Here is a 23,797-nt window from a genome sequence, read left to right on the forward strand (position 1 = left end):
TTAATAAAATCTCAGGTCAACATCATGCATCAGGATACATTTGAACCATTTTACTGATGAGCAAATTGAAATGGAGTGATTAAGTGACATGCACAAACAAATCAGGAGTCATTGGGGAAAAATAAATCCAGGAATTCCCATTACCAGTCATTTTACATTGAGGAATCAGTTTACATCTTAAAGGCAGGCAGTTTAAAGTTTCTTGTCAAACAGGCGTTTTTTCCTGCACAGTTGTCCTCTTATAATATTTAGATTCAAACTTCAGAACTCTCCTTGGATTTGCTGATTTCTGGCTTTTTCGCTTAACATTATTTTTTCTCAGGTTCGTCAAAGCCTTTTCTCACCAGCCCCCCAGTTCTATTGTAAAGTGCATAGAAATTCTCCTTGCCTGAGGCTCATAAGAATGGCCATTCTGTGAGACCTGTGGTCCTGCTAGCCTTGTAGCCTGTCTGTGAGAAGGCATGTACGAAGAGAGCAATAATGGAGAGATTCAGCCCTTTCTTTCCTTGTTGGCTTCTGGCACCCAGAGCTTCAGGGTTGCCCTGAATATGGGATTGCTTTGACCATCTCGACTAGCAGCCTTTAGTGGACCTATTCTTCATGAATTTAGCTAGTTCTCTTTTGAACCCAATTATACTTTTGGCCTCCATAACATCCCCCGGCAATAAGTTCCACAGGTTAATTGTACATTGTGTGAAAAAGCATTTTGTCTTGTCTGTATTAAACCTGCTGCCTATTATTTGCATTGTGGGACCCCTGCTTTTTGTGCTGTATCTGTTTACTTTTTCCACACCGTTCCTGATTTTATACCCTTAACCTGGTGGTGCCTGGCCTGTAGCCTCCCTGAAAGGGCTAGCATTCTGTTCCATGATTTCCATAGTTTTGATTGAGCTTTGAAAACCGTGACCTGCACCAGGCACGTTCTGTTTTTTTTGTTTCTCTCAGTTTCGCTGTAGGTTATGTTCTTTTCCCCAATGGGAAGAAGGCTGGCATTGACTGGTCCAATGCCTCACTGGCAGACGTGGCAGACGACGGTATGATCAGAGACATATACCGAGTCAGTTTCACTGCAGGTAGGTTAAAGGAAGTCAGGTTGTCTCCAGCTTTTTCAGTATTAAACAAAAGGCTTTCGAGTCTAGAAAATAATGTCACTGAATTCTAAGACAGTGAAAGGAAAGGGGAATTCTGCATGTGAAGCTAATTGGTTGCTATGTTTTCCAGAGAGACTGTACCGAATACAAGAAGGGGGAGGCCACAACCAAATTAACAAACATGTCCCCTCCCCAAACCAGCCCAGTCAGTACTGTTTAGTGCTTCTAAAATGCCCTAGGAGTCAGGGCTTTGATTCAGAGCAGCCAGACTCATGGCCAGGAAACCACTCGTTCATTCCTAGGTTAGGCTTGTGGTGTGGGGACAGGGCCCAGACTTGCCAGGCTCCTGGGCATAACGGAGGGGGCCAGCTCCGTGGTTGTGAGGGGGGGTGAGGTGGAAGGTGGAAGGGGCGGGGCTGAGTGCAGGCAGCCCTGAGAGCTGCCCAGGGCATGCCATGCCACCGCCCCCAGGCAGCCCTCAGAACCGCTGGGAGCATGCTGTGTGGTGCTCCGGTGGCCATTGAAAGGGCCTGGTGCACTTCCCTCCACAACACGACAGCTGGCCCCTTTGAATCATTGGGTCCTAGAGCAACTGCCTCTTTTGCCTCCCTCCATCAGCAGGCCTGCGGGGAGGGGCTTGCAATCAGTATGGTTTCTGGTCTCCTCTCTCACGAAGCTTCCTTTTCTGGTTTATAGAGTCCAGCCCTCAGGCTGGACTGTAAGTTCCAGGTGTCCCTTCAAAGAGTCGCACACCCTGCGCCACGTCCCTATGACAATGTTGTGTATCCTGTTTTGGCTGTATCGTGCGTGATTCCCTCTCGCAAAGCCCAGTCTTTTTCTCCTGCAAAGACTTACCGGGGATGTCCATGCAGCAACCAGACCCCCGCGGCTGTCCCGTGTCAGCCGACGTGGGCTTGGGGTGCAGGGCTCTATAGACTTCGCTCTACATTGCTCTGTGGACTTCCAGGCTTAGGAAGGTGAGAGGGTCTCAGAGCTCAGGCTGCAGACTCAGACCTGCAATGAAACATCCCTGCAGCTCGAGCCCTATCAGCCTGAGTTGCTTGGCATGGGCCAGCTGCGGGGGTCTGGTTGCTGCGTAGATACACCCACACATGTGCTTAACTTTAAGCACAGATGCTGAGGAGCCGACAGTCATAGCGGGCCCTGGGCAAGTGTCCCTGAAGGGACGGGGCCTCAGGAAGAAGGGGTGGGCCGGAGCCCCCCTCCCCACACTGCGTGGCGTGCTCTGTGCATTGCCCTGACCTCCCCAGAAAGCCCTAAGCCCCCGTCACACCCACCCGAAACTTGCAGTGCAGCGATCCAGACGGTGATTTAAAGGGCCGGGTCTTCGGGTACTGCTGGGAGCCCAGGCCCCTCTGAATCGCCAGTCGGTGGGAGCAATCTCATTGACATCAGTGGTATGTTTAAGTAAAGGCTCAGGTGTCATTCTTTGCCTGCCCGGGCCTCAGGGACCAGAGAGAGGAGTTCAGATCCTCGGTTGTGCTGAACATCCTTGTGTCACTCAGGTTTAACTAGCTTGGAAATGAGTGCTGCAGTTTCCAGACTCCATTAGTCAGCGCTTCCATTTGGGCTTTGGAACCAGCTCCTTGAAATCACCTAAAATGGTGAAAGGCCACAGAAGCTTTAAAAATGAATACAACATTAATTAAAAAAAAATAAAAGCCTTAGGGATGGGGGAACTGTATGAAATGGCAAAAAAAAAAAAAGTCCTGTTTGTTTCATCTTGGCTAATTACTCTATCGTATGTTGAAGAAAGCCTGCCTATATTTTTCCTTCCCAAGGTGGCAAATTCTTTGACATTCGTGCTACACTTGACAAGCAAGCTCGCCCGGTGGTGTATAATGGTCTAACGGGGACAGGGGTATTCCATGAGTGCATTGCTGATTTCCGACTGAATCTGACCATCCGAGGCTGGGGCTTGGTTGAATTTTATTACAGGTGAGAAACAGGTATACTGAAGTAGAGAAACTATTCTAATTCTGAGAGCTGAGTGAAGGCAGCAGACAAATGGGCTTTTGAACAAAAAGCATGCCTCTGAGTCACCGGCCGTGGCTTTCCCTTTGCTTTCTGTGAACATTTGCACAAGCATCCTTTGTTCCAAAGAATGTTTGTGCAAAGCAAAATTCTCATGAATACCTGTACATGCAGGGGCAGCCCGTGCGTATAGGCTGACTTGGCCGTCGCCTAGGGCACCGCGTTAAATGGGGCGCCCAACGATGACGTCACGCCATTGAGGGCTGTGGAGGCGGGGGCACTGATCGCGCATTCCGCCTGGGGCGCCAGCTGCCGGCAGCCCGCCTCGGGCCGCCTCTGTGTACATGTAGTCTTGTGTCTGTTATGTGTGCATCGCAGTGGCTTGTGCAGCTATCTTGAAGGCTTTGTGAGCTGGAAAGCCATTTATTCTGGGAAAATGAATGAGATCATATAAAAAATTCTCAGAGGGGTAGCCGTGTTTGTCTGTAACTTTAAAAACAACAGGTAGTCCTGTGGCACCTTAGGGTATGTCTACACTGCGGAGCTATTTTGGGATACCTGAAAAATCCCAGAAAAGCTATTCTGTATCTATTGAAGCAGCCCGTTATTTCAAAATACAGTAAACTTCTGATAATCCACACCTCTAGGACCCAGGGGGTGAAGGATTATCAGATATGCCAGACTATCGGAAGGGGGGGGGGGTATGAGGGGTCTGGGATGGGGTGAGAGGGATGCCACCCCAGATCCCTTATAGCCCCCCCTTCCGATAGTCCAGCTCTGCCCCAGGCGTCCCCGATTCAGCCGCTACTGGTCAGTTTCAGCAGCGACTGAATCGGGGACACCTGCAGCAGAGCAGCTGGGGTGCTGCTGGGTTGGTCCGGTAGTGCCGCCCCCAGCAGCACCCCAGCTGCTCTGTCCCCGGCTTCCTTGATTCAGCTGCTGGTCAGTTTCAGCAGTGGCTGAATCGGGGAAGCCGGGAGCAGAGCAACTCCAATGGTCCGGCTACCTGGAGCACTTCCGGATTCCCGATGGTGCAGGATCATCAGGAGTGCCGGAGCATTGGATGCCGGACCAAAGGAGTTTTACTGTAGATTTTGAAATAACGGGTGGCTTATTCCGACATCCTGGCAACCCTTGTTCCATGAGTGTTAAGGTGAATTTCGGAATAGTGAGTTATTTTGAAATTTGGTATTGTGTAGTCAGTACCAAATTACTAAATAAGCTATTTCACAATAGCATCGAAATAAGCTACGCAATTTGCATAGTTCAAATCACATAGCTTATTTTGAACTAAGGACCCACCCTTAGGGTATGTCTACACTACCACCCTAGTTCGAACTAGGGTGGTTAATGTAGGCAACCGAAGTTGCAAATGAAGCCCGGGATTTGAATTTCCCGGGCTTCATTTGCATCTTGCCGGGCGCCGCCATTTTTAAATCCCGGCTAGTTCGGACTCCGTGCCCGCGGCTACACGCGGCACGGACTAGGTAGTTCGGATTAGGCTTCTATTCCGAACTACCTGTACACCTCGTGGAAGCCTAATTCGAACTACCTAGTCCATGCCGCGTGTAGCCATGGGCACGGAGTCCGAACTAGCTGGGATTTAAAAATGGCGGCGCCCGGCAAGATGCAAATGAAGCCCGGGCTTCATTTGCAACTTCGGTTGCCTACATTAACCACCCTAGTTCGAACTAGGGTGGTAGTGTAGACATACCCTCAGAGACTAACCAAAATATCTAGAATCATGAGCTTTCATGGGTAAAACCCACTTCATCAGATGAATTGGAGTGAAAATAACAGAAAGCAAGAGATATATAAAACAGCAGCAGAAGTACTTGTCAGTTGTAGAAGGCTAATTAGGTAGTTTGGATGTGTCCCATACATAGCTTTTACTGTATAAATGCAGTTGGTAAAGGTGGGAGAAATTGGCTTTGGAGTGCACTAACCAGTTAGTGTCTTTGTTCAAGCCCAGGTAATGGTGTCAAATCTGTAGATGAATTCCAATACTGTAGACCAGAGCAGTGTTTCTCAACCAGTGGTACGAGTAACTTTAGGGGTACTTGAGAGAAGTCTGGGGGGGGGGGACGTCAACACAACTGAAATTTGGAGAAAACTGAATTTTTGTTTTAAGTTTTACAGTGCTTTATTATTTTTGTATTTTTACATCCAAAAATTTCATTGCCTGCCTGTTTACGATTAAGTTGTTTAAACAAATGTGTTGCAATGGTAGAAAAAAATTGTGTGTTTGAGAAAACTGTATGTACTGACAGTACTTTTTTTTTTTTTTAAAGGGGTACTTTATAAAAAAAGGTTGAGAAACACTGGACTAGAGTACATCAGTTAGGTGGTCTGGCGTGGTATGCAAATAATAATAAACAAACAGTATCCATTCACAAGCATCACTTTAGCCACCTATAGGCTGAATTTCATACAATCAAAATATTTGTCAGACAGCTGCAAGTAGCAGACAAAATATAAACAAACTCTTTTGTTCATGGTCAACTGTAACTCACAAGCCTGGTAAAACGCCCCCTGCTGGACATTCACCAGGCTGCTGTTTTGGGACCATCTGCCGTGTGTCCTGTCTGAACAGAGACCAGGAATTGCCTCTGGTTTTTGGTCTTCAGGCGCACTCTTTGGGTGCAGAGCCTCCATTTAGCTCCCCTTCTGAGAGCTGAGAGTCTAAGGTCCAAGTGGCTGGACTCTGTGATTCATGCCAGTTCCCCCAAAATCCCCTGTTGCTTAAGCTCCAGCGTCAGGATCACACTGGATTTCAGTTCACCTCTCTAAGGATGCCACATAGATACAGCACGTAAGACCCAGACTCTGCAAAAGAGATTTTAAACCAGTTACTCTTGAGGCAGCACAAGGCCAGCAAAGCAATGAAACATCCCTGGGTCATCTCTGCCTCTGTTTCCTCGCCACTTTGGCCCATGTAACTCAGAAAGAACTTCATCTGCAGGCCACAATGGAAGTTGTGAACCATTGATCTAGCTTGACTTCCCACCCTAGGTGATATTTTTTTTGAGAACCTAGCCTAGCATTCCTGACAAAGTCAGTCTTACTCCTGGTCTTCCCCAATGCTTGGCATAACATGCATTGTTTCTGTGCTTCTAGAGATGCAGCGGGGCAACTTAGTCAGAATTCTGGCTTTAGGTGGAAGGAGCCGTCTCTTCCTCCCACCTCTGAATTTGTGGTGTCGTTCACTGAAGAGCACTCTCAATGCCCCCGGGACGTGGGGGGCAAAGGAGCCCAGCTAGGTCAGCTCACATACTTACAAAAGCAGCTCGGGAACAAGGTGAGCTTCCCCCCCAGGAGCTAGCATCTTTCAGTCTCCCTTCCCAGGCAGTGGAGTTTTGCAATGACATCTGTGTGTGGTTATAAATGCATGTATGTGACAGATCTGGGGATTCGAGCTACGTCTCCTTGATTTCTTTCTCCCTAGAAGTTATAACAAAATGGGCACAGATTGTTTTGTGGTAAACTCCCCCAATGTGTTAGCCTGTTTTTAATTGCTCCAAAAGCAAAACCAGAAAAAGTAAGAGACTATGACGGGGATGCCCATCAGAGCACTCAAACCTACAGTGCTATGTGCAAATATTAAATAGTCATACTAGTACTTCTAAATATAAAAAAATATAAAAAGCTCTTAGAAATAATCTACATTCTGCTTACAGCACTGAATGGTTACAATATGTCTTTCTACAGTAGAAAAGTGGTATTATGTATTTGTATCATTCCTGTGAAAAATTCTGGACTGACAGTCCTATAAAGTGGAGTCCCATATACCTGCAGAACTGATACACTTTGCAGCCTCTATTTAATTCCTGCCAATGTGCTTTCGCACCAGTTTAGGCAAGACTGCCACCTCTAGGATGAAGAGTGTAGAGCAGTCGTCATGCATATTCAGTTTTGATTTCGATGCTTACACTGCCAACTAGGAGATTGCTGATGGGGTCCAATAAGGGGTTCCCCTCCACCCCGATATGTATGCCTCTCTATTAGAAACTGAGTTGAGATAATCAATTCCTTTTAAAAATAGGGCATGAACATTCCATCAGGTGGAAAATAATCTTGACCGCACCTGTTATGCGAACAGTTAAAAAGCTTTGTAGCCCATCAAATTATCTAAGTCCTCAGAAATGAAATTCTCTTGTAAAGTTTGTCTGCCTCATTCGGGGGGCTTAAGTTCTGCCTTGAAAAAAGACTATAGTAATTTTGGCAACTTTTTTATATAAGGAAAATGTATTTTTCATTATGTTTGGCGAGTTGTGATAGTCTAGTTTATTTTTAAACCCTATACATCCATATAACTTTAAGAATAGATTACTTAATAGCTAGCATAAGAATTCATCAGCAGAGGCAAAAGAATGGTATTTTAAAGCCTGCACATAGTAGCAAAAAGGCAATTATTTAGTAAATTACTTTTATGGTGGAAATAAGTACAATATGTTTTCTCCTGTAAGCAATGATTACATAGTAAATGATCTAAGTATATGTTGTTGTGCGTTAATTGTCTATCATATACTTATAAATCTGTTAATACTTTAGAATTCATTGTTGGACATCTCTTAAAATCAGTTGCTTTTTAGAACCATAGATGTTTTTTATTTATAGCTCAACTTCCGGTGAAACTCAAAACCTGGTTTTTGAGACTGGGTAATATTTAAAATGGGAGCCTTTCCAGCCTGATCTAATGTAATAACCATTGTGGTAAATACTCATTAGTAAGGCTTTAGCCATTAAAAACAAAAAGATCAGTAAGCAAGAAAAACCATAACGCAGAGTTTGCTGTTATTTAAACATTTACAAGGAATCAATATTCCTCATGTCTGTCGGGCATCTTACTTAATCATGTAATTTCAACAGAGTTAGATTTTCCCTTTCTTCTAGTCATTGGCTTACCAATATATACAACATGTTGACTCTGATCCCACAGTATTAATAAAGTTTGTGTTTAAAATTATTCACACTCAGCCATTATAGGCTACGTAACAAAAAAACAGCTGATTGTGACTTGAGTGCCCGGGACTCAGGAGACCTGGGTTCTTGCCTTGGGCATCCCACTTCACCACGCTATGCCTTGGCTTTCCCATCTGTAAAATGGGAATAATGGTACAGCTCTCTTTTAGAAAGCCCTATGGGTATGTCTACACTGCCACCCTAATTCGAACTAGGGTGGCTAATGTAGGCATTTGAACTTGCAAATGAAGCCCAGGATTTAGATATCCCGGGCTTCATTTGCATGTTCCCGGGTGCCACCATTTTTAAATGCCCCGTAGTTCAAACTACCTGCCCACGGCTACACGCGGCACGGACTAGGTAGTTCAAATTAAAGCTCCTAATTCGAACTACTGTTATTCCTCCTGCAAGGGTGGCACTAGGGTGGCAGTGTAGACATACCCTTTGAGAGCTGATTGAAAGCACTGTATGGGTACATCTACACTGCAGAGGAAGATTGAAGCTGCTGCTGTTGATCTTCCGGGGTTCAAATTTGCAGTCTCATTAAGACAGCTAATTCAAAGTGAGAAGGGCAGTCCAGTTGGTGCTGGTAACCCCGCTTTCATGAGGAATAAGAGAAGTCAAAGGAAGAGTGCTCTTCCTCCGACTTCCTGCAGTGTAGACAGCACCAAAAGTCGAGTTAATGTACTTAGACTTCAGCTACACAATTAATGTAGCTGAAGTTGTGTATCTTAACTCAACTTTGTCCTGTAGTGTAGACATTATAAGACTTAAGTATTGTTATTGGAGTTGCAGTTTGTGTCTAGCTTTCTCCTCATGAGGCCCAGAAAGAAGAGGTCTACAGCTTACAGCTACAGCTGTTTCAGAAGGCAAAGAGTGCATTGTCCTGTGTTTTGTATTGGAAAATATTGCGTGACATTCAGTCCTGATGACAGTTGTGCTACGTTATCACGGTTTGACATCACACTGAGGTAAACTGGTTTGAAATCTCATAGGTGACATTTTGACTATTGAAATTAGTTGTCTAACTCCGTTTGACTATAAATAGGGCCAGGATTTCATGATGAAGCTTCCTTCATACTCTGAAATCATTTATAGCCTTTATCTCTTCCACATATAACCATGTGGTTACTGATAGTTCCCAGATAACAAAAGTAACATTAGGAAACACTGATTTTGTGATAGTTTGAGAACGTGCTTTTGAGTCATTGTCTCATGGCATAGGACTGTACTTAGTTTTCTAAGTAGAACTCTTCATTGAGTTATGTAAGGAATTTTGCTTAAAAACTCATGCTCTAAATGACTTAAATTTGATAGGACAGAATAAATTCTTCTCAAAAGTCTGCTTTCAGTTCTCTGACTCAGTACCATATTAAATAAATGGCATTGTCTGGGGAAATTTTTTTACAAAATATACTGTAGCTAAAGTAATTTTCCCTTAAACTCCAGTCTGCATTTTCAGAAATTTGTACCTGCAAAATGTGCTCAAAGTTGTGTGTCTAATTTGTAAGTGCAGTACCACAACTGTGAGAGCAATGCTATAATGATTATACGCAAATTGAGCATGCATGTTTGCACACACTTTTCTGACTAGCCAAGCCTGAATATCTTTGGCTGATCTCTGGTAGTGGATTTTGAATTTAATGGGATCCTTTCTGCAATTCCCTAGTTCATCGTCCCTGAAGGCTTCTGTGTCACCGTGTTAACCCTGGAACATCAGATGAAACAGAACCATGATCTCCGGGAAGCTGTGAGGGAGCTCACTGAAGTGGCTTGGTAAGGTGGGATGGATTCTCGGTTCTTTGTCTGTGTAACAATATTCTGAGCTAAGAACAATGCTTCCTTCTCCTTTGGGCCAGAGAGAGGCCTGGGTTTTCAGAATTTCCTGCACTTTCTCAAAAAAATAGAATGCAACTTGAATTAAAAAAACACCCAACATTTTTCTTCTCCTACTTTCTTAAAATTAGTATCGTCTGACACATGCAAGATCCTGCTGATTAGTGGCAAATCTTTGGCAGAGCGTAAATAGATGATTATTTCATCCTTCTTATGACTAGTAATAATCTTGCAACAGAGTTGTCCTTTCTCCCACGGGGATCTAAGCTGATTATGGGAAACAACAGTAAGGAATATTATAGGCACCAGCCTTAGTTCCGGGATAGTCAGGTGTGTAAAAGGCATTGAGTTATTCTATAACAACACATTAAGCCTTCTCCAGTTGTTTAACACCACAACCTTTTTACTTGCAGCCTGGAACTCTTAGCTGTCTATAGCTGTAGCAAAATAGTGCACCCTGCCTGTATGGTTCTCTTTTTTAAGGCACCCTTTGACTGAAAGCTTTGGCAATTAGTCTGACATCATTAGTAATCAGCATTGCTTTTGTCACAGGGAGATTAAATAAGAAACAAGTTCTTTGGATCTCTGGGAATCTTCACTAGGGTCAGATTTTGATCCCACTGATGTAGACAAACCCCCAGTAACATCAAAGAGACAGATTTGGCCATTGTGCGTGTGTGACGGGGGTAGGGTGGGGGATAAAAAATACATCTCTAAAGATGGCCTCTTTGAAGTCAATGGGAATAATATAATATAAGGAGATACACCATCTCAGAGAGCTGGAAGGAACCTTGAAAGGTCATTGAGTCAAGTCCCCTGCCCTCACAGCAGGACCAAGTACCATCCCTGACAGATTTGCCCCAGATCCCTAAATGGCCCCCTCAAGGATTGAACTCACAACCCTGGGTTTAGAAGGCCAATGCTCAAACCGCTGAGAGATCCCTCCTCAAATTCTGCCATTGACTTTGGTACAGCCAGGATTTCACCAATCATAGTCTGTGGGCTGTGAAGTCTCCTGGCCTTGCCCCTTCTGCCCGAGGCCCCGCCCCTTCCAGGGTGGCCTGCGACCACTTCAGAAATTCCCCAAATGGCCTCCCTTCACAAATTATTGCCCACCCTGTTTTATTGTGTCGGACTTGCACTTTTTTCTTACCTTTTTCCAGTAAGATATAAACATTTTTTTAAAAGAAAGAAAAATGGGAAGCATCATTGCAAAGATGGGGATGGCTTTGTGTTGTATATTGGGATTGTAGATATAGATCTTGTTATAGTGACTGAGTTAGGTCACTAGGGGTCAGCCCAGCCAGTTTGGGCTGGTTCTAGTTAGTTCTATGTTATGAAATAAATGAACACTTACAACTGCTCAAGCTCTCTGTGTGTCCACTGATTTCTTTCTAAACTGTGAACTCCAAACGATATAATACTTTGGAGCACAGTGAAATATGTGCAGTGGCTACTTTGGGGTCATAATTACAGCCATTGATATGGGAATGTTATTTTACCTTGACATTTATATTATTATTTTTCCCCCCACAGTAAAATAAAACCAGGAAACCTTCAGGAGCTTTGCAAAAGGTAAATGTAGACTGAGTCCTCCTCAGTTCTTCATCCCTTCCTCCTTACATAAGAACATAAGAACGGCTGTACTGGGTCAGACCAAAGGTCCATCTAGCCCAGTATCCTGTCTGCCAACAGTGGCCAGCACCAGGTGTCCCGGAGAGGGTGGACCGAAGACAATGATCAAGCGATTTGTCTAGCTTCTCTTTAAACTCTATTATAGTCCTAGCCTCCACAGCCTCCTCTGGCAAGGAGTTCCACAGGTTGACTACACGCTGTGTTAAGAAGAACTTTCTTTTATTAGTTTTAAACCTGCTACCCATTAATTTCATTTGGTGTCCTCTAGTTCTTCTATTTAGGGAACTAATAAATAACTTTTCTTTATCGGCCCTCTCCACACCACTCATGATTTTATATACCTCTATCATATCCCCCCTCAGTCTCCTCTTTTCTAAACTGAAAAGTCCCAGTCGCTTTAACCTCTCCTCATATGGGACCTGTTCCAAACCCCTAATCATTTTAGTTGCCCTTTTCTGAACCCTTTCAAAGGCCAAAATATCTTTTTTGAGGTGAGGGGACCACATCTATACACAGTATTCAAGATGTGGGCGTACCATAGTTTTATACAGGGGCAGTAAGATATTCTGTGTCTTATTTTCTATCCCTTTCTTAATAATTCCTAGCATCCTATTTGACTTTTTGACCGCCGTTGCACACGGTGTGGAAGTTTTCAGATATCTGACGACGATAACTCCAAGATCTCTTTCCTGATTTGTCGTAGCCAAATTAGCCCTCATCATACTGTATGTATAGTTGGGGTTATTTTTCCCAATGTGCATTACTTTACACTTATCCACATTAAATTTCATTTGCCATTTTGTTGCTCAATAACTCAGTTTGGTGAGATCTTCTTGGAGTCCCTCACAGTCTGCTTCTGTCTTGACTATCCTAAACAATTTGGTATCATCTGCAAACTTTACTACCTCACTGCTTACCCCTTTCTCCAGATCATTTATGAATAAGTTGAAAAGGACTGGTCCCAGGACTGACCCTTGGAGGACACCACTAGTTATCCCTCTCCATTCTGAAAAATTACCATTTATTCCTACCATTTGTTTCCTGTCTTTTAACCAGTTCTCAATCCAAGAAAGGATCTTCCCTCTTATCCCATGGCCATGTAATTTACACAAGAGCCTTTGGTGAGGGACCTTGTCAAAGGCTTTCTGAAAATCTAAGTATACTGTATCTACTGGATCCCCCTTGTCCGCATGTTTGTTAACCCCTTCAAAGAACTCTAGGGGTATGTCTACACTACAGAGTTAATTCGAACTAACAGACATTAGTTCGAATTAACTTTAGTAGGTGCTACACATGCAAACCGCTAGTTTGAACTTAATTCGAACTAGCGGAGCGCTTAATTCGAACTAGGCAAACCTCATTCTATGAGGACTAACGCCTAGTTCGAATTAACTAGTTCGAATTAAGGGCTGTGTAGCCACTTAATTCGAACTAGTGGGAGGCTAGCCCTCCCCAGCTTTCCCTGGTGGCCACTCTGGGCACCACCAGGGAAACTCTTCTGCCCCCCTCCCAGCCCCGGAGCCCTTAAAGGGGCACAAGCTGGCTACGGTGCCTGTGCCAGGTGCAAGCCTGCCAGCACCCAGCCAGCAGACCCTGCACCTGGCACGGCTCGAGCCGGCCACCCGTTGCCACCCAGCCCTCCACCTCTTCCCGGGACCAGGCTGGCGGCTCCCGGGAGCTTGCCCAGGTCCGCAAGAGGCGGGCGCCCGCCTGGTCTAGTGCAGACATCGTGGACCTCATCCACGACCTCCGCACTAGGCACAGGAAAGTGGCCGTCTAGGGCAGGATAGCTGCCAGCCTGGCCACCCAGGAACAGGTGTGCATGAAAATCAAGGTGGTCCACTGAGACCCCTGACCCTGAGCTTAGAATGGCCATACTGGGTCAGACCAAAGGTCCATCTAGCCCAGTAGCCTGTCTGCCGACAGCGGCCAACACTAGGTACCCTGGAGGGGATGGACCGAAGACAATGACCAAGCCATTTATCTCGTGCCATCCATCTCCAGCCTTCCACAAACAGAGGCCAGGGACACTATTCCTACCCCCTGGCTAATACCACTCCATGGACCCAACCTCCATGACTTTATCTCACTTCTCTTTAAACTCTGTTCTAGTTCTAGCCATCACAGCCTCCTGCAGCAAGGAGTTCCACAGGTTGACTATTTGCTTTGTGAAGAAGAACTTTCTGTTGTTAGTTTGAAGCCTGCTACCCATTCATTTCATTTGGTGTCCTTTAGTCCTTCTTTTATGGGAACTAATGAAGAACTTTCCTTTATGCACCCTCTCCACACCACTCATGCTTTTATAGACCTCTATCATATCCCCCCTCAGTCTCCTCTTTTCTAAGCTGAGAAGTCCCAGTCTCTTTAGCCTCTCTTCATCTGGGACCTGTTCCAAACCCCTGATCATTTTAGTTGCCCTCCCCTCTCCCACCCTCTCTCTTCCCCTCTCCCACCTCCTTTTCCCAGTCTCCCCGAGTTTTGTTCAATAAAGAGAGTTTCTGTTTTTGAACACACGTGTCCTTTATTTTGTACATCAGGAAGGGGGGCTATGGAGGGGTAAGTGGAAGGAGGTGAGGGAGGAATGGGGTACGAGCCCCCGATGGGGAGGACTGGGGTGGCTCTGTGGGCTTCTCGGGGTGGAAACTCTCCTGAAGCCCCTTGATTGAACCCCCCTCTCCAGATGGCAGCCTGCGGCAAGTGCAGCTGGGCTGATGGCCGAATGCTGTGATGTGCCGAGTGTGGGCACTCAGGGCACTCCAAGACAGGACTGCTTTGCAAGCGGGGAACCCCTGAGAACTGTCTGTCCGGGGTGGGGGGTCGGGTCCCTTTAAGCACAGCCCTCGGCTAGCCTGAGACAGAAGCTCCATGCTCTAAGTCCTAATCTGATGCCCTGCCGGCACTGCTTCCGGTCATCCTTAACCTCGGTTCAGGGTCCACTTAATGTGGACATGCTAGTTCGAATTAGCAAAACGCTAATTCAAACTAGTTTTTTAAGTCTAGATGCGCTAATTCGAATTAGCTTAGTTCAAATTAACTAATTCGAACTAAGTTAGTTCGAATTAGTGCTGTAGTGTAGACATACCCTAATAGATTAGTAAGACAGGATTTCCCTTTACAGAAACCATGTTGTCTTTTGTCCAACAAATTATGTTCTTCTACATGCTTCACAATTTTATTCTTTACTATTGTTTTGACTAATTTGCCCGGTACTGAAGTTAGACTTACCGGTCTGTAATTGCCAGGATCGGCTCTAGAGCCCTTTTTAAATATTGGTGTCACGTTGGCTACCTTGCTCTTTTGTTGTTGAAACTGGTGCACAGGATGGTTTGGAACCTTCTAATAGGACACTGGGAAACTATCTTTCAGCTCGAAAATGTGACTGCTCTGTTCTGTAGTCCCTTTGCAGATTTGGAGGGCCCGCATGGTTCCTCTGGGCAAAAAGGGTGAGATATAGGAAGACGGTGTCCCCTCCATTCCATGCAGCACAAATCAGTAGAGGGCCTCCGGGCCTCAATGCTGAGTGAGTTTGGGGGCTGCAGTAGAAAATCTATGCTTCTTCAGCTGGGAGTCCCCATAGATCCTTGATTTTGCTGGCTCTCACGGCTCCATGACTTAGTACTTTTTAGTGGCAGACCCATGGAGAGACTCACGTACTCGGCACCTCTCAAATTGGGCCCCTAGATAGGGGATGTTATGAATTACAAGTGCATTTCTTAATTGGGAAGCCAAGGATAAAGGTCATTTATTTAAGAAAACGCTGGGGTGAGGGTGGGGGAGCTCTTAATTTGTGTTTGATTGATGGCCACTGTCAATTTGCTGTGCTCTGCTCCACAGATGTTCTGACCTGTTCAGAGCCACCACGCTCTCCAGTGAGATAGAAGATGCAATCCTGCAGCAGCTAGAAGAGCTAGGACTGCAGCAAGAGCACCTAGTTGTGAGATCTAGCGTTGTTGGGGAAGATACAACAGCAATGTCTGCTGCCGGGCAACTCTACACCGAGCTGGAAGTTAGGGGGAGTCAACAGGTACAGCTCCGTCTCATCTTTTTCTCTGCAATGGGCAAGCTGCTTCGACATCTCTTTGCTGTGGTTAAGGTTGAGGGCTGTGGTTAAGGTTGAGGGATGGAGAGAGTTTGCTGGCTGCTTTTGGGAGTGGTGCAGGCCCAAAGTAGAAGTGAGCCTGCCTTAGTCCCCTGCACCGCCACCTGTGGTAAGCAGTGCCCAGCTGGAGCCTGCATTCCAAACCTCAGCCCCAGTCCTGAACCCCTTCTGCACCCCCAAATCACTGTCCTAGCCCTGTGTCACCCAAACTCCCTCCCAGAATCTCCACCTCAACTCTCTGCCCCAGGCTCAGCTCAGAACCCCTCCTACACTCCAAACCCAAGATCAGAGTCTGCATCCTCCACACCTTAGCCCTCTGCCCCAAGCCTGATAAAAGTGAGTGAGGATAGGAGAGGGACGGAGGATGGAGTGAGCAGGGGCGGGGCCTTGGAGAATGGGCAGGAAGGAGGCGGGGCAAGGGTGTTTGTGTTTGAGATGAATCCTGGACTGCATTTAAATTCAAAAAGTGATCTCATGCTTAAAAAGGTTGGAGACCACTGCTCTAATGCATACGTGGCATTTACCCCCAACTCCCTGGGCCCAATCCAGTGTGGTGCTCAGCTCCAGTGAGATGGTCTTGCTTACTTCCCCTTCCAGGTGTGTGAGGGGATACAGATCTGCTGGGCCTCACTCTACTCATTCGCAGCTGTGCAGTATCGCAGGCAACGAGGCCAACCGATCCCTGCGCGCATGGGAGTTGTCATCCAGCGAATGGTGCCGGCCGACGCAGCAGGTCAGCCCCCCGTATGCTCCTTCTCCACCGTTCTTTTGCTCCCTGCTGGGCTTTGGCTGCTGTTGAAGGAGCTTTTGAAGTCTCGGTGCATCCCAGGCAGGTGCTAGGCTGGTGGATCAGCTCAGCCGCATATCTGCTGGCCTTGCCTTGCTCTCCCCATAAGCCACCCTTCCAGAGCACAACCAGTGAGGTATGCAGCTGGTGGGGATCCCGCCTTTTGTGCTCCTCCTTTCCACCCTGCAGGTGAACTGACTTGATTTTCCTGCTTTTTCATGCTTTTACTCATACCCTGGAGCTAGAATCTGTGGGGGAAAGACTCAGAGGAACAGGACACGGGGGCATTTGTGTCTAGTATAGATGGGGCTGATAGTATCATGTATTATTAAGGTTGCCTGCCATGTCCCGTTCCACAGTCCTGTTTTCAATTGCTTATCACTTCTTACTAATATTGAATCATTTGGGCTGAAATGGTCCATGCTGGTTATCTGCCTCGGGCTCAGGTTATCTGCTTATTTTTAAGGGCCAGCCAGAAAGGTTCAGTTGTTTCGGAGAATGTGCGCAAGGAAAAATACTTGGCTATGCCTATTTCATAGAAATCCTGGCGGCTTTTTCTTTGAGAAGCGGTTGTGACCCCATGCTTTGAAAAAGGGATTTGACGTTCGCTTTGGAGAAGGCCTGGCTTTTGTCTCAGAGATGTGCTGTTAGCCATCCCTGTGAAAATCTGCCAGGTTATACGCCAATGAAAACTCAGTAAAGCTTTGTTGGAGCTTCATAGCTAGATGCCTGAAGTTTGCATCCGATCTAGCAGTGTGGTGAAGCATTGGAAGGGGCTACCTAGGGAGGTAGTGGACTCTCCAGGCTGAAATAGTTGAGCAGCAGAACTGAAAGCAGAGCGTCTGTCTCCTATGTGCTCTCTGTGACCCCTCTGCTGGGCCCCAGCAGCATGAAGAAGGAAACGGCTTGATTTGAATGCAGAACAGACGAGAAACAGAGACCAGGAGTTAGAATGGGGTGGGAGACGGAGACTGGTTGGGCAAGGAGACTGGATGGATGGAGAGAGAAATGGGGCTGTGAGCTATTGGGGAGGAGATTGGGAGGGGCTGAAGAGCTGGAGGGAGACTGGGGTTGGCTGGACTAGAAGCTAGAGGGGCGGAAGGGAAGTGGGGAGAAGCATGAACCTCACAATTCCTCTGCTGCCAGTAGAGATCTGTGACTCCTACTGGCAAAGTGTCTCATCTCCCTAGTCCACAAAGAAGATGATAAATGACTGCTGTCATCAGTCACTCTGTTAACCTGTGTGGCAAAGGTCTGTGTGGTGAAACTGATGGTTCCACCCCTTGTGATGATCTATGGGGTGTTAATAGGAATCCACATAACGGAACTTCTACTTCTCCGATTTGATTTTTATTTATAACATTGGAAATTGCATGCAAAAAACTCCATTAAAAGACCATTGTTTAGGTTGTAAAATCAAGCACTCAGAAGTCAGGAAATGCCAGAATTAAGGTTTCTTGCAAGGCCAGTCGGGAAGGAGGATGAGGGGAGGACAGGAGGTCGATCTGGCCTGGGCCTCAAGGTCAAAGGGGGCCTCAGATTTAAACACTTGTTAATTTTTTGGCATTCAAAAAGTTTCACAACTTGTTTTTATGAGCATCGCTATCAGACTGAAATGTGACCCGCTCTCTCTGCTTAGATTGCACAGAAAAAAGGCTAGCCAAGCACTTGTTAAATAAAAAAAAATCCAATTACATTTCATTTATTTTGGGTGCCTCAGTTTGTTTTCATGTGTCAGCATTTTTTTGTTTATGATGGCTAGGGGCCTCAACAGCTGGGAGTGACCCAGGCCTCTCTGGACCTCTGAGAGGATCCGGTGGCGTGTCACTTAAGTCAAGCCCCCAGGGTGTGTACCAAAATGACAGTGGTTTTCAGACTTCCTTTCCAGTGACCCAATTAAAGAAAATTGTTGATGCCCGAGACCCAGCAGAACTGGGGACAATGGCTTTGGGGTGCAGGAGAGGGATTAGAGCTGGGGCAGCGGGTAGGGGTGCAGGGCTGAGTGCCGGGGATGCGGGGTGTATGGTTTAGGAGGGTCTTTGGGCTGGAGTGGGGTGCAGGATAGGGTAAGGACTGGTGATGCAGGCTCTGAGATGGAGCTGTGGATGAGGGATTTAGGGTGCAGGGGACTCTGGGTTTGGAGGAGTTCAAGGCTGGGGCAAGGGATTGGGGCACAGGATCAGGGCACAAGCTTCCCTCCCATGGCATGAAGGCAGCTTCCTGCCTATCTTGGCGCCATGGACCACACTGTGCCCCACAAGCAGCCAGCAACAGGTCTGGCTCCTAGGTAGGAGACACGCAAGCAGCTACCCATGGCGCTCACCTGCAGCACTGATCCTTCCCAGCTCCCATTGGCTGGTTTCTGGTGAATGAGTATGCGGAACCAGTGCTCAGGACAGGGGCAGTGTAGGGAGCCCTGTGCCGCTACTGCTCAGGAGCCAGACCTGTTGCAGTTCACTTCCAGGGCACAGCCCAGTGTCAGAAGAGAAAGAGATTTCAAGGGTTTTCAAAGCGTGGATTGCAACCCAGCCTTAGCTAGCCACCAGGGTCCTTGGGTGCAGAGCAAGGTGACCAGTGGCTTGCATTCTGCGAGCCAGTATTGGGTCACCACCCACCCTTTGAAAACCACTGCGTCATGAAACAGCCTTTAATGCCATGGTCACATTTTCCACAGGATCCTTCCCTCATTCAATGCACAGGACAGAGCTACTCGGGGGGATCACGCAGGGCTGTGTGGTGAGGGATGCTGCTGTCGGTAGGGCCCCTTTCTTCATATGTTACCGAGATGGAAGGCGTCCAATGAATGAGGCAAGGGACTGCAGGAAGAAAAAAACACCCCGCCTTGGTCATGGCTGCTCTAGAGAACTGGATTCTATCCCTGCCTGTGCCACAGGGTTGCTATGGGCTCCCAGAGAAGTCACTGAAGCCAGACTTGTCAGAGGTGGTCACTGAGGCGATGTCTAGACTGCAGGCTTCTTTCAGAAGCTTTTCTAGATGAGATCTTCTAGAAAAGCTTATTTCAAAGAGAGCGTCCACACAGCAAAAGCGCAATGAAAAAGCGATGTGCTTTTTTGAAAGATCGCGTCCACACTGATTGGATGCTCTCTCACATTTCAGTTGATTAGTATGGATGGAGTGGCCACCAAGGCACCTGTTTAATTTCCTGGAGGCCTCTTCTTTCGAAAGAACTCCCTCTCCTGGTCCACATACGCCTTTTTCTGAAAAAGCTTTTTCGGAAAAAGGCTTCTTCCTCATAGAAAGAGGTTCATCGCTGTTGGAAAAACCTCCCCGTTCTTTAAACTTTCTTTCGAAAGAACACAACAGCAGTGTGGATGTAAGTGTAGTTTTTCCAGAAAAACGCTGAAGTGTAGACCTATCCTGAGTGTTACTCATTTCTGCGGGTGTGACTAGAGGTCCTGGGGTCTGATTTGCAGAAGTGTAGAGGACTCACAACTGTATCTGAAATCGCTTGGCACAGTGCACTGAACAAACGAGTTCTGTACAATGCCAAGTATTCTTCAGTGTCATCTCAGATCAGGCAGCCAAAATGAATGGGAATCTTTTAATTTAATTTCTGTGCCTCAACCCGTCATCTAACCCCCTCCTCTCACTGGGGTGTTGCGAAAGAAAATGAATGTATGGTTAAGAAGCACTCAAATTAGCATTTCTGGAAAGCTTGCAAAGAATTAAATAATTCTGTATTCAGAGCAGGGTTTGTGCAGTAAATAAAGCATAAGGATACACACTGAGCAGTGAGGATAAAACAAAATACAGAAGAGCTGCTATTAAGTGATCATTGTTTACTGAACAAAGCAGAGGTTTGTGGGAAAAATAGCATGTGATCAAGTAAATAAAGACTGTAGTAGGGATGTTAAAATGTGTTTATTTTTGTAAACATGTAACTGCTAGAATTTTCAGTGGATACACATTTACATGGGAGTGGGAGGCAAGGTGGGAGTTGGTGTTTTTAAGATAGCTCCCCATAAGCACTGGGTCCTGTCTACCTCCTTCTTCCTCCCTCCTCCCACTCCAGGCAGCTCCATGGGAGACGGTAATCAAGGGAAATGGCTTTTAAGCTGGCTGCCCATGAGCATTGGCTCCTGCCTGCCCCCCGATTCCTTCCCCCGCTCTGCTTCTGTGGATCATCGGTTAATTGTGAACTTGGGTGCATGCTCACATCTCTAGGCTGTATCATGATATTTACATAAAAGGAAGCCACATTAAGGTTTTACAGGTAACATTCATTCTGATATATCCTAACTCCTGAGTGCGTGACTTTGCAAATTTAAAGTTCTTATTTAGGGGAAGGGGGAAAAATATATATTAGAGTTGGGCAAAAATTTTCAGTCCAAACTGATGTGTGTGTGTGTGGGAGAGAGAGAGAGAGAGAGAGAGAATGCAGATGCAGTGTCACTGATATATTTCATGAAGTCTAGCTAATTAAGCTAATTAATTAAACTTCTTTGTTTTGGGGAAAAAGTATTGAAAAATCACAATGTTTGATTTTGACTATTTTGAAATTCAACTTTTTGATTTTTCTATTTGAAACAACTTTTCTTTTTGCCATTGATTTTAAATGTATTTTTAAAATATTAAAAATCACTTAAAAATCAAAACATTCCATTCAACCTGAAACATTTTTTTTTACTTTTCAGTTTGCTGCAAATTTTGAAAAATCTTGTTTTCAGTATACCCCCCAAATCCATGATTTTCCCAGCTATCTCGCTCTCTCCTTCTCTCTCTAAAATGCCATCATAGAAAAGGCAAAGGACAATTTTCAAGGAAAATAAGTGAGTAAGTGACAGGGGATATTTTTTTGATGATACTTTAATTTATTTTCCTTTTTTCAGAACACCCACTGCAAGATAGTTTCCTCATATTCATTCAATACATATATTTTATGCTATGTTTCTCAATAGATAAAGAACTTGTTGTGATTATTGAGTACTTGATCTGAGTTGTGTGGCTTAGCTGTGACTCATTAAATGTCATGTGATTCTGTTTCTGACTCCTGATCACATACGACTTCAAAATGTGCCAGCCAAGGAACAATTTGTCCCAGTAAAATTCTGTTTTCCCAATGTGAGAGAAGAGTGAACACACACACACAGTCACAGAAAGCATTGTTTTCAGTCAATATTTTACAGTCACTGATTTTGTCCTCTATAAAATGTCCTTTCTAGGAGAGCTGTTCACCTGTGACCCAGTTACTGGACATCCTGGGAAGATGGTTATCAGTGCCAGCTGTGGACTTAGGGAGGTTAGTAAAAATTGTTGATGTTTAAAAATCACTTTAGAGCAAGTGGGAGAAGAAAGAAGGAAGGGAAATGAGGTATTTAGTCAGTAAATTGTACCTCTGCAGTTCACACATGGGAGCTGGTTTGGTAGGAGTCTGCTTCATAGCCATTCTGCAATTTGAAGATTACTACCTGCCTGTGTTGACCTTCTTTTGAATACGTTTGTTACTCCATGAGAACTGATATGTGTTTGTTATGTGCAACCAGAATAGGGACATTGGACCAGAAGGGATCTTCTGGGTCATCAAGTCATTAGTGCTCTGCCACTGTAGGTAGCCCCAGCCAATGCGCCCTCTAATTTTTCCATCCATGTGCAGAATAAATTTTGTTATTTGCACCAAAGCAGATGTAGATGTGTACCACCAATAAAAACAAGTACTGCCAGCTGTGTGTGCTTTACTAATCAACTGGGCAGCACTTGAATCTTTCCTGGGAGGCCGCCCAAGTGTATAGCTTACGTGGAACACTAGCACCATCCTATAATCATGTTAATAAATGTATCAAGCTCTATCTTAAAACTAGTTTAGATTGTTTTCCCCCACTACTCCAAATAGGAGGCTGTGTAAGAACCTCACTCCTCGGAGGCTAAAAAACCTTCTTCAAATTTCCAGCATGGATTTATTTAGGGACAGTTTATAGGCATGTTTTTTTCTGCCAATGTTGTCCTTAAACTTAAAAAGTTCTTCTCTCTCTGGAATGCTTATCCACTGATGTATCAATAGAGACGAATCACATCCCCTCTCAGCCTTTCTTTTAGTAAGAAAGGCTCATTCCAAACATGAGTAGTCCTGTGGTACCTTAGGCTGTATCTACACTGCAGCACTATTTTGGGATGCCAGAGTATACTGAAATAGCTATCTCGTGTATTAACAGCAAACTCGTTATTTCAGGCTCGCTATTCCGATGTCCCTTTAAGCCTCGTTTCACGAGGAGTAAGGGATGTTTTGGACTAGCGGGTTATTTTAAAATTTGGCTCTGTGTAGACAGCGCCAAATGACAAAATAAGCTATTTTGAAATAAGATTGAAATAAGATAGGCAATTTGCATATCTCAAATTGCATATCTTATTTCAAATTACAATTCAGTGTAGATGTAGCCTTAGCAACTAACAAAAATATATATATAGTATCATGGGCACAGCCCACTTCTTCAGATGAGATGATCTTGAGGCTCATTTTATACAGGTTCTTTCTTCTTACCCACTTTGAGGGGAAGCTTTCTGAACCAAACCCTTCCATCCAAGGGAAACATATTCCAAAGCCTTGGTGAGTTTGAATTCTTGACATTGCTGAGTTTCATTCTGTTTGAGGAAGAGTTTTGGGTTGTGTGGCAAGGATAGGAGAGGTGGCCAGGAACTCATAAGGAACCTGAAGATCTGCAGTTCTATCTGGTTTCTTTTACTTTGTATCTGAAGATTGCCCATCTTTGACCTTCCCAGCAGTTCCCCACAATCCTCCAGACCCAGACAGCTTCTGCAGGGTGCTGTTCATGGGGCTGGCATGTGTTTGTGCTGGCAAAGTAGAAGAGGGTAATAGGCAATGTAGGTTCCATTCCCATCCATCCACTTTTGGGGCCTATATTCCTGCTCCCTTGGTGGGATGGGGAGGTGAGACTATGGAAGCCTCTTGAGTTAATTTTTTTTAAATAGCAATAAGAGGTCAGAAACTTGTAATAAAGATCAGTCTTTGAGGCTTTATTTGCCAGGCACTGAAGCACACGAAGCTAAGCATTCACATCTCAGGCTTGCTCCGTACTTTGCAAATTACTTCACAGCGATGGGTGTGTGTCCAGAACCCATGGCAGAACTGTGTTATGGTTAACATAAATCACATTCTAAAACCTTCATTCCAACCATGTAAAGTTGCTCCTTTTCATGGCTCCTTCCTTGGGTGGAAAATTCACTGCAGGAAATGATACAGCAGCCCACTAAAACAGGAATTCCAAAAGCATGAAGGTTCTAATGCTGACCATTCATGATTTTGACAGGAAGCAATAAAACGGAGGAAACTCACAGCTTGGAAAGAAATGGACTGTACAGCCCTGCACTGGTCCAGCACAAAGGGAGACAGCCAGGCTACGTCTACACTTCGAGTTT

At 45.5% G+C, this 23,797-nt stretch overlaps 1 protein-coding gene across 8 annotated transcripts in view; it reads left to right on the forward strand.

Moving 5' to 3' along the window:
• LOC102454033 (uncharacterized) overlaps window positions 1–23,797 on the forward strand; it is an 86,151-nt gene that overhangs the window by 27,684 nt on the left and 34,670 nt on the right. For all 8 annotated transcript variants that reach the window (XM_089781529.1, XM_075939969.2, XM_089781525.1 and 5 more), the window contains 8 exons: window positions 946–1,073; window positions 2,894–3,050; window positions 6,204–6,384; window positions 9,718–9,824; window positions 11,421–11,459; window positions 15,354–15,543; window positions 16,216–16,351; window positions 21,589–21,665. In XM_089781529.1, the coding sequence (XP_089637655.1) occupies window positions 946–1,073; window positions 2,894–3,050; window positions 6,204–6,384; window positions 9,718–9,824; window positions 11,421–11,459; window positions 15,354–15,543; window positions 16,216–16,351; window positions 21,589–21,665 (1,015 nt within the window). The remainder of the gene's footprint in view (window positions 1–945; window positions 1,074–2,893; window positions 3,051–6,203; window positions 6,385–9,717; window positions 9,825–11,420; window positions 11,460–15,353; window positions 15,544–16,215; window positions 16,352–21,588; window positions 21,666–23,797) is intronic.

Source organism: Pelodiscus sinensis, chromosome 12 (assembly GCF_052426305.1).
Source record: "Pelodiscus sinensis isolate ZL-2025 chromosome 12, ASM5242630v1, whole genome shotgun sequence".
Classification (NCBI taxonomy): domain Eukaryota; kingdom Metazoa; phylum Chordata; order Testudines; family Trionychidae; genus Pelodiscus; species Pelodiscus sinensis.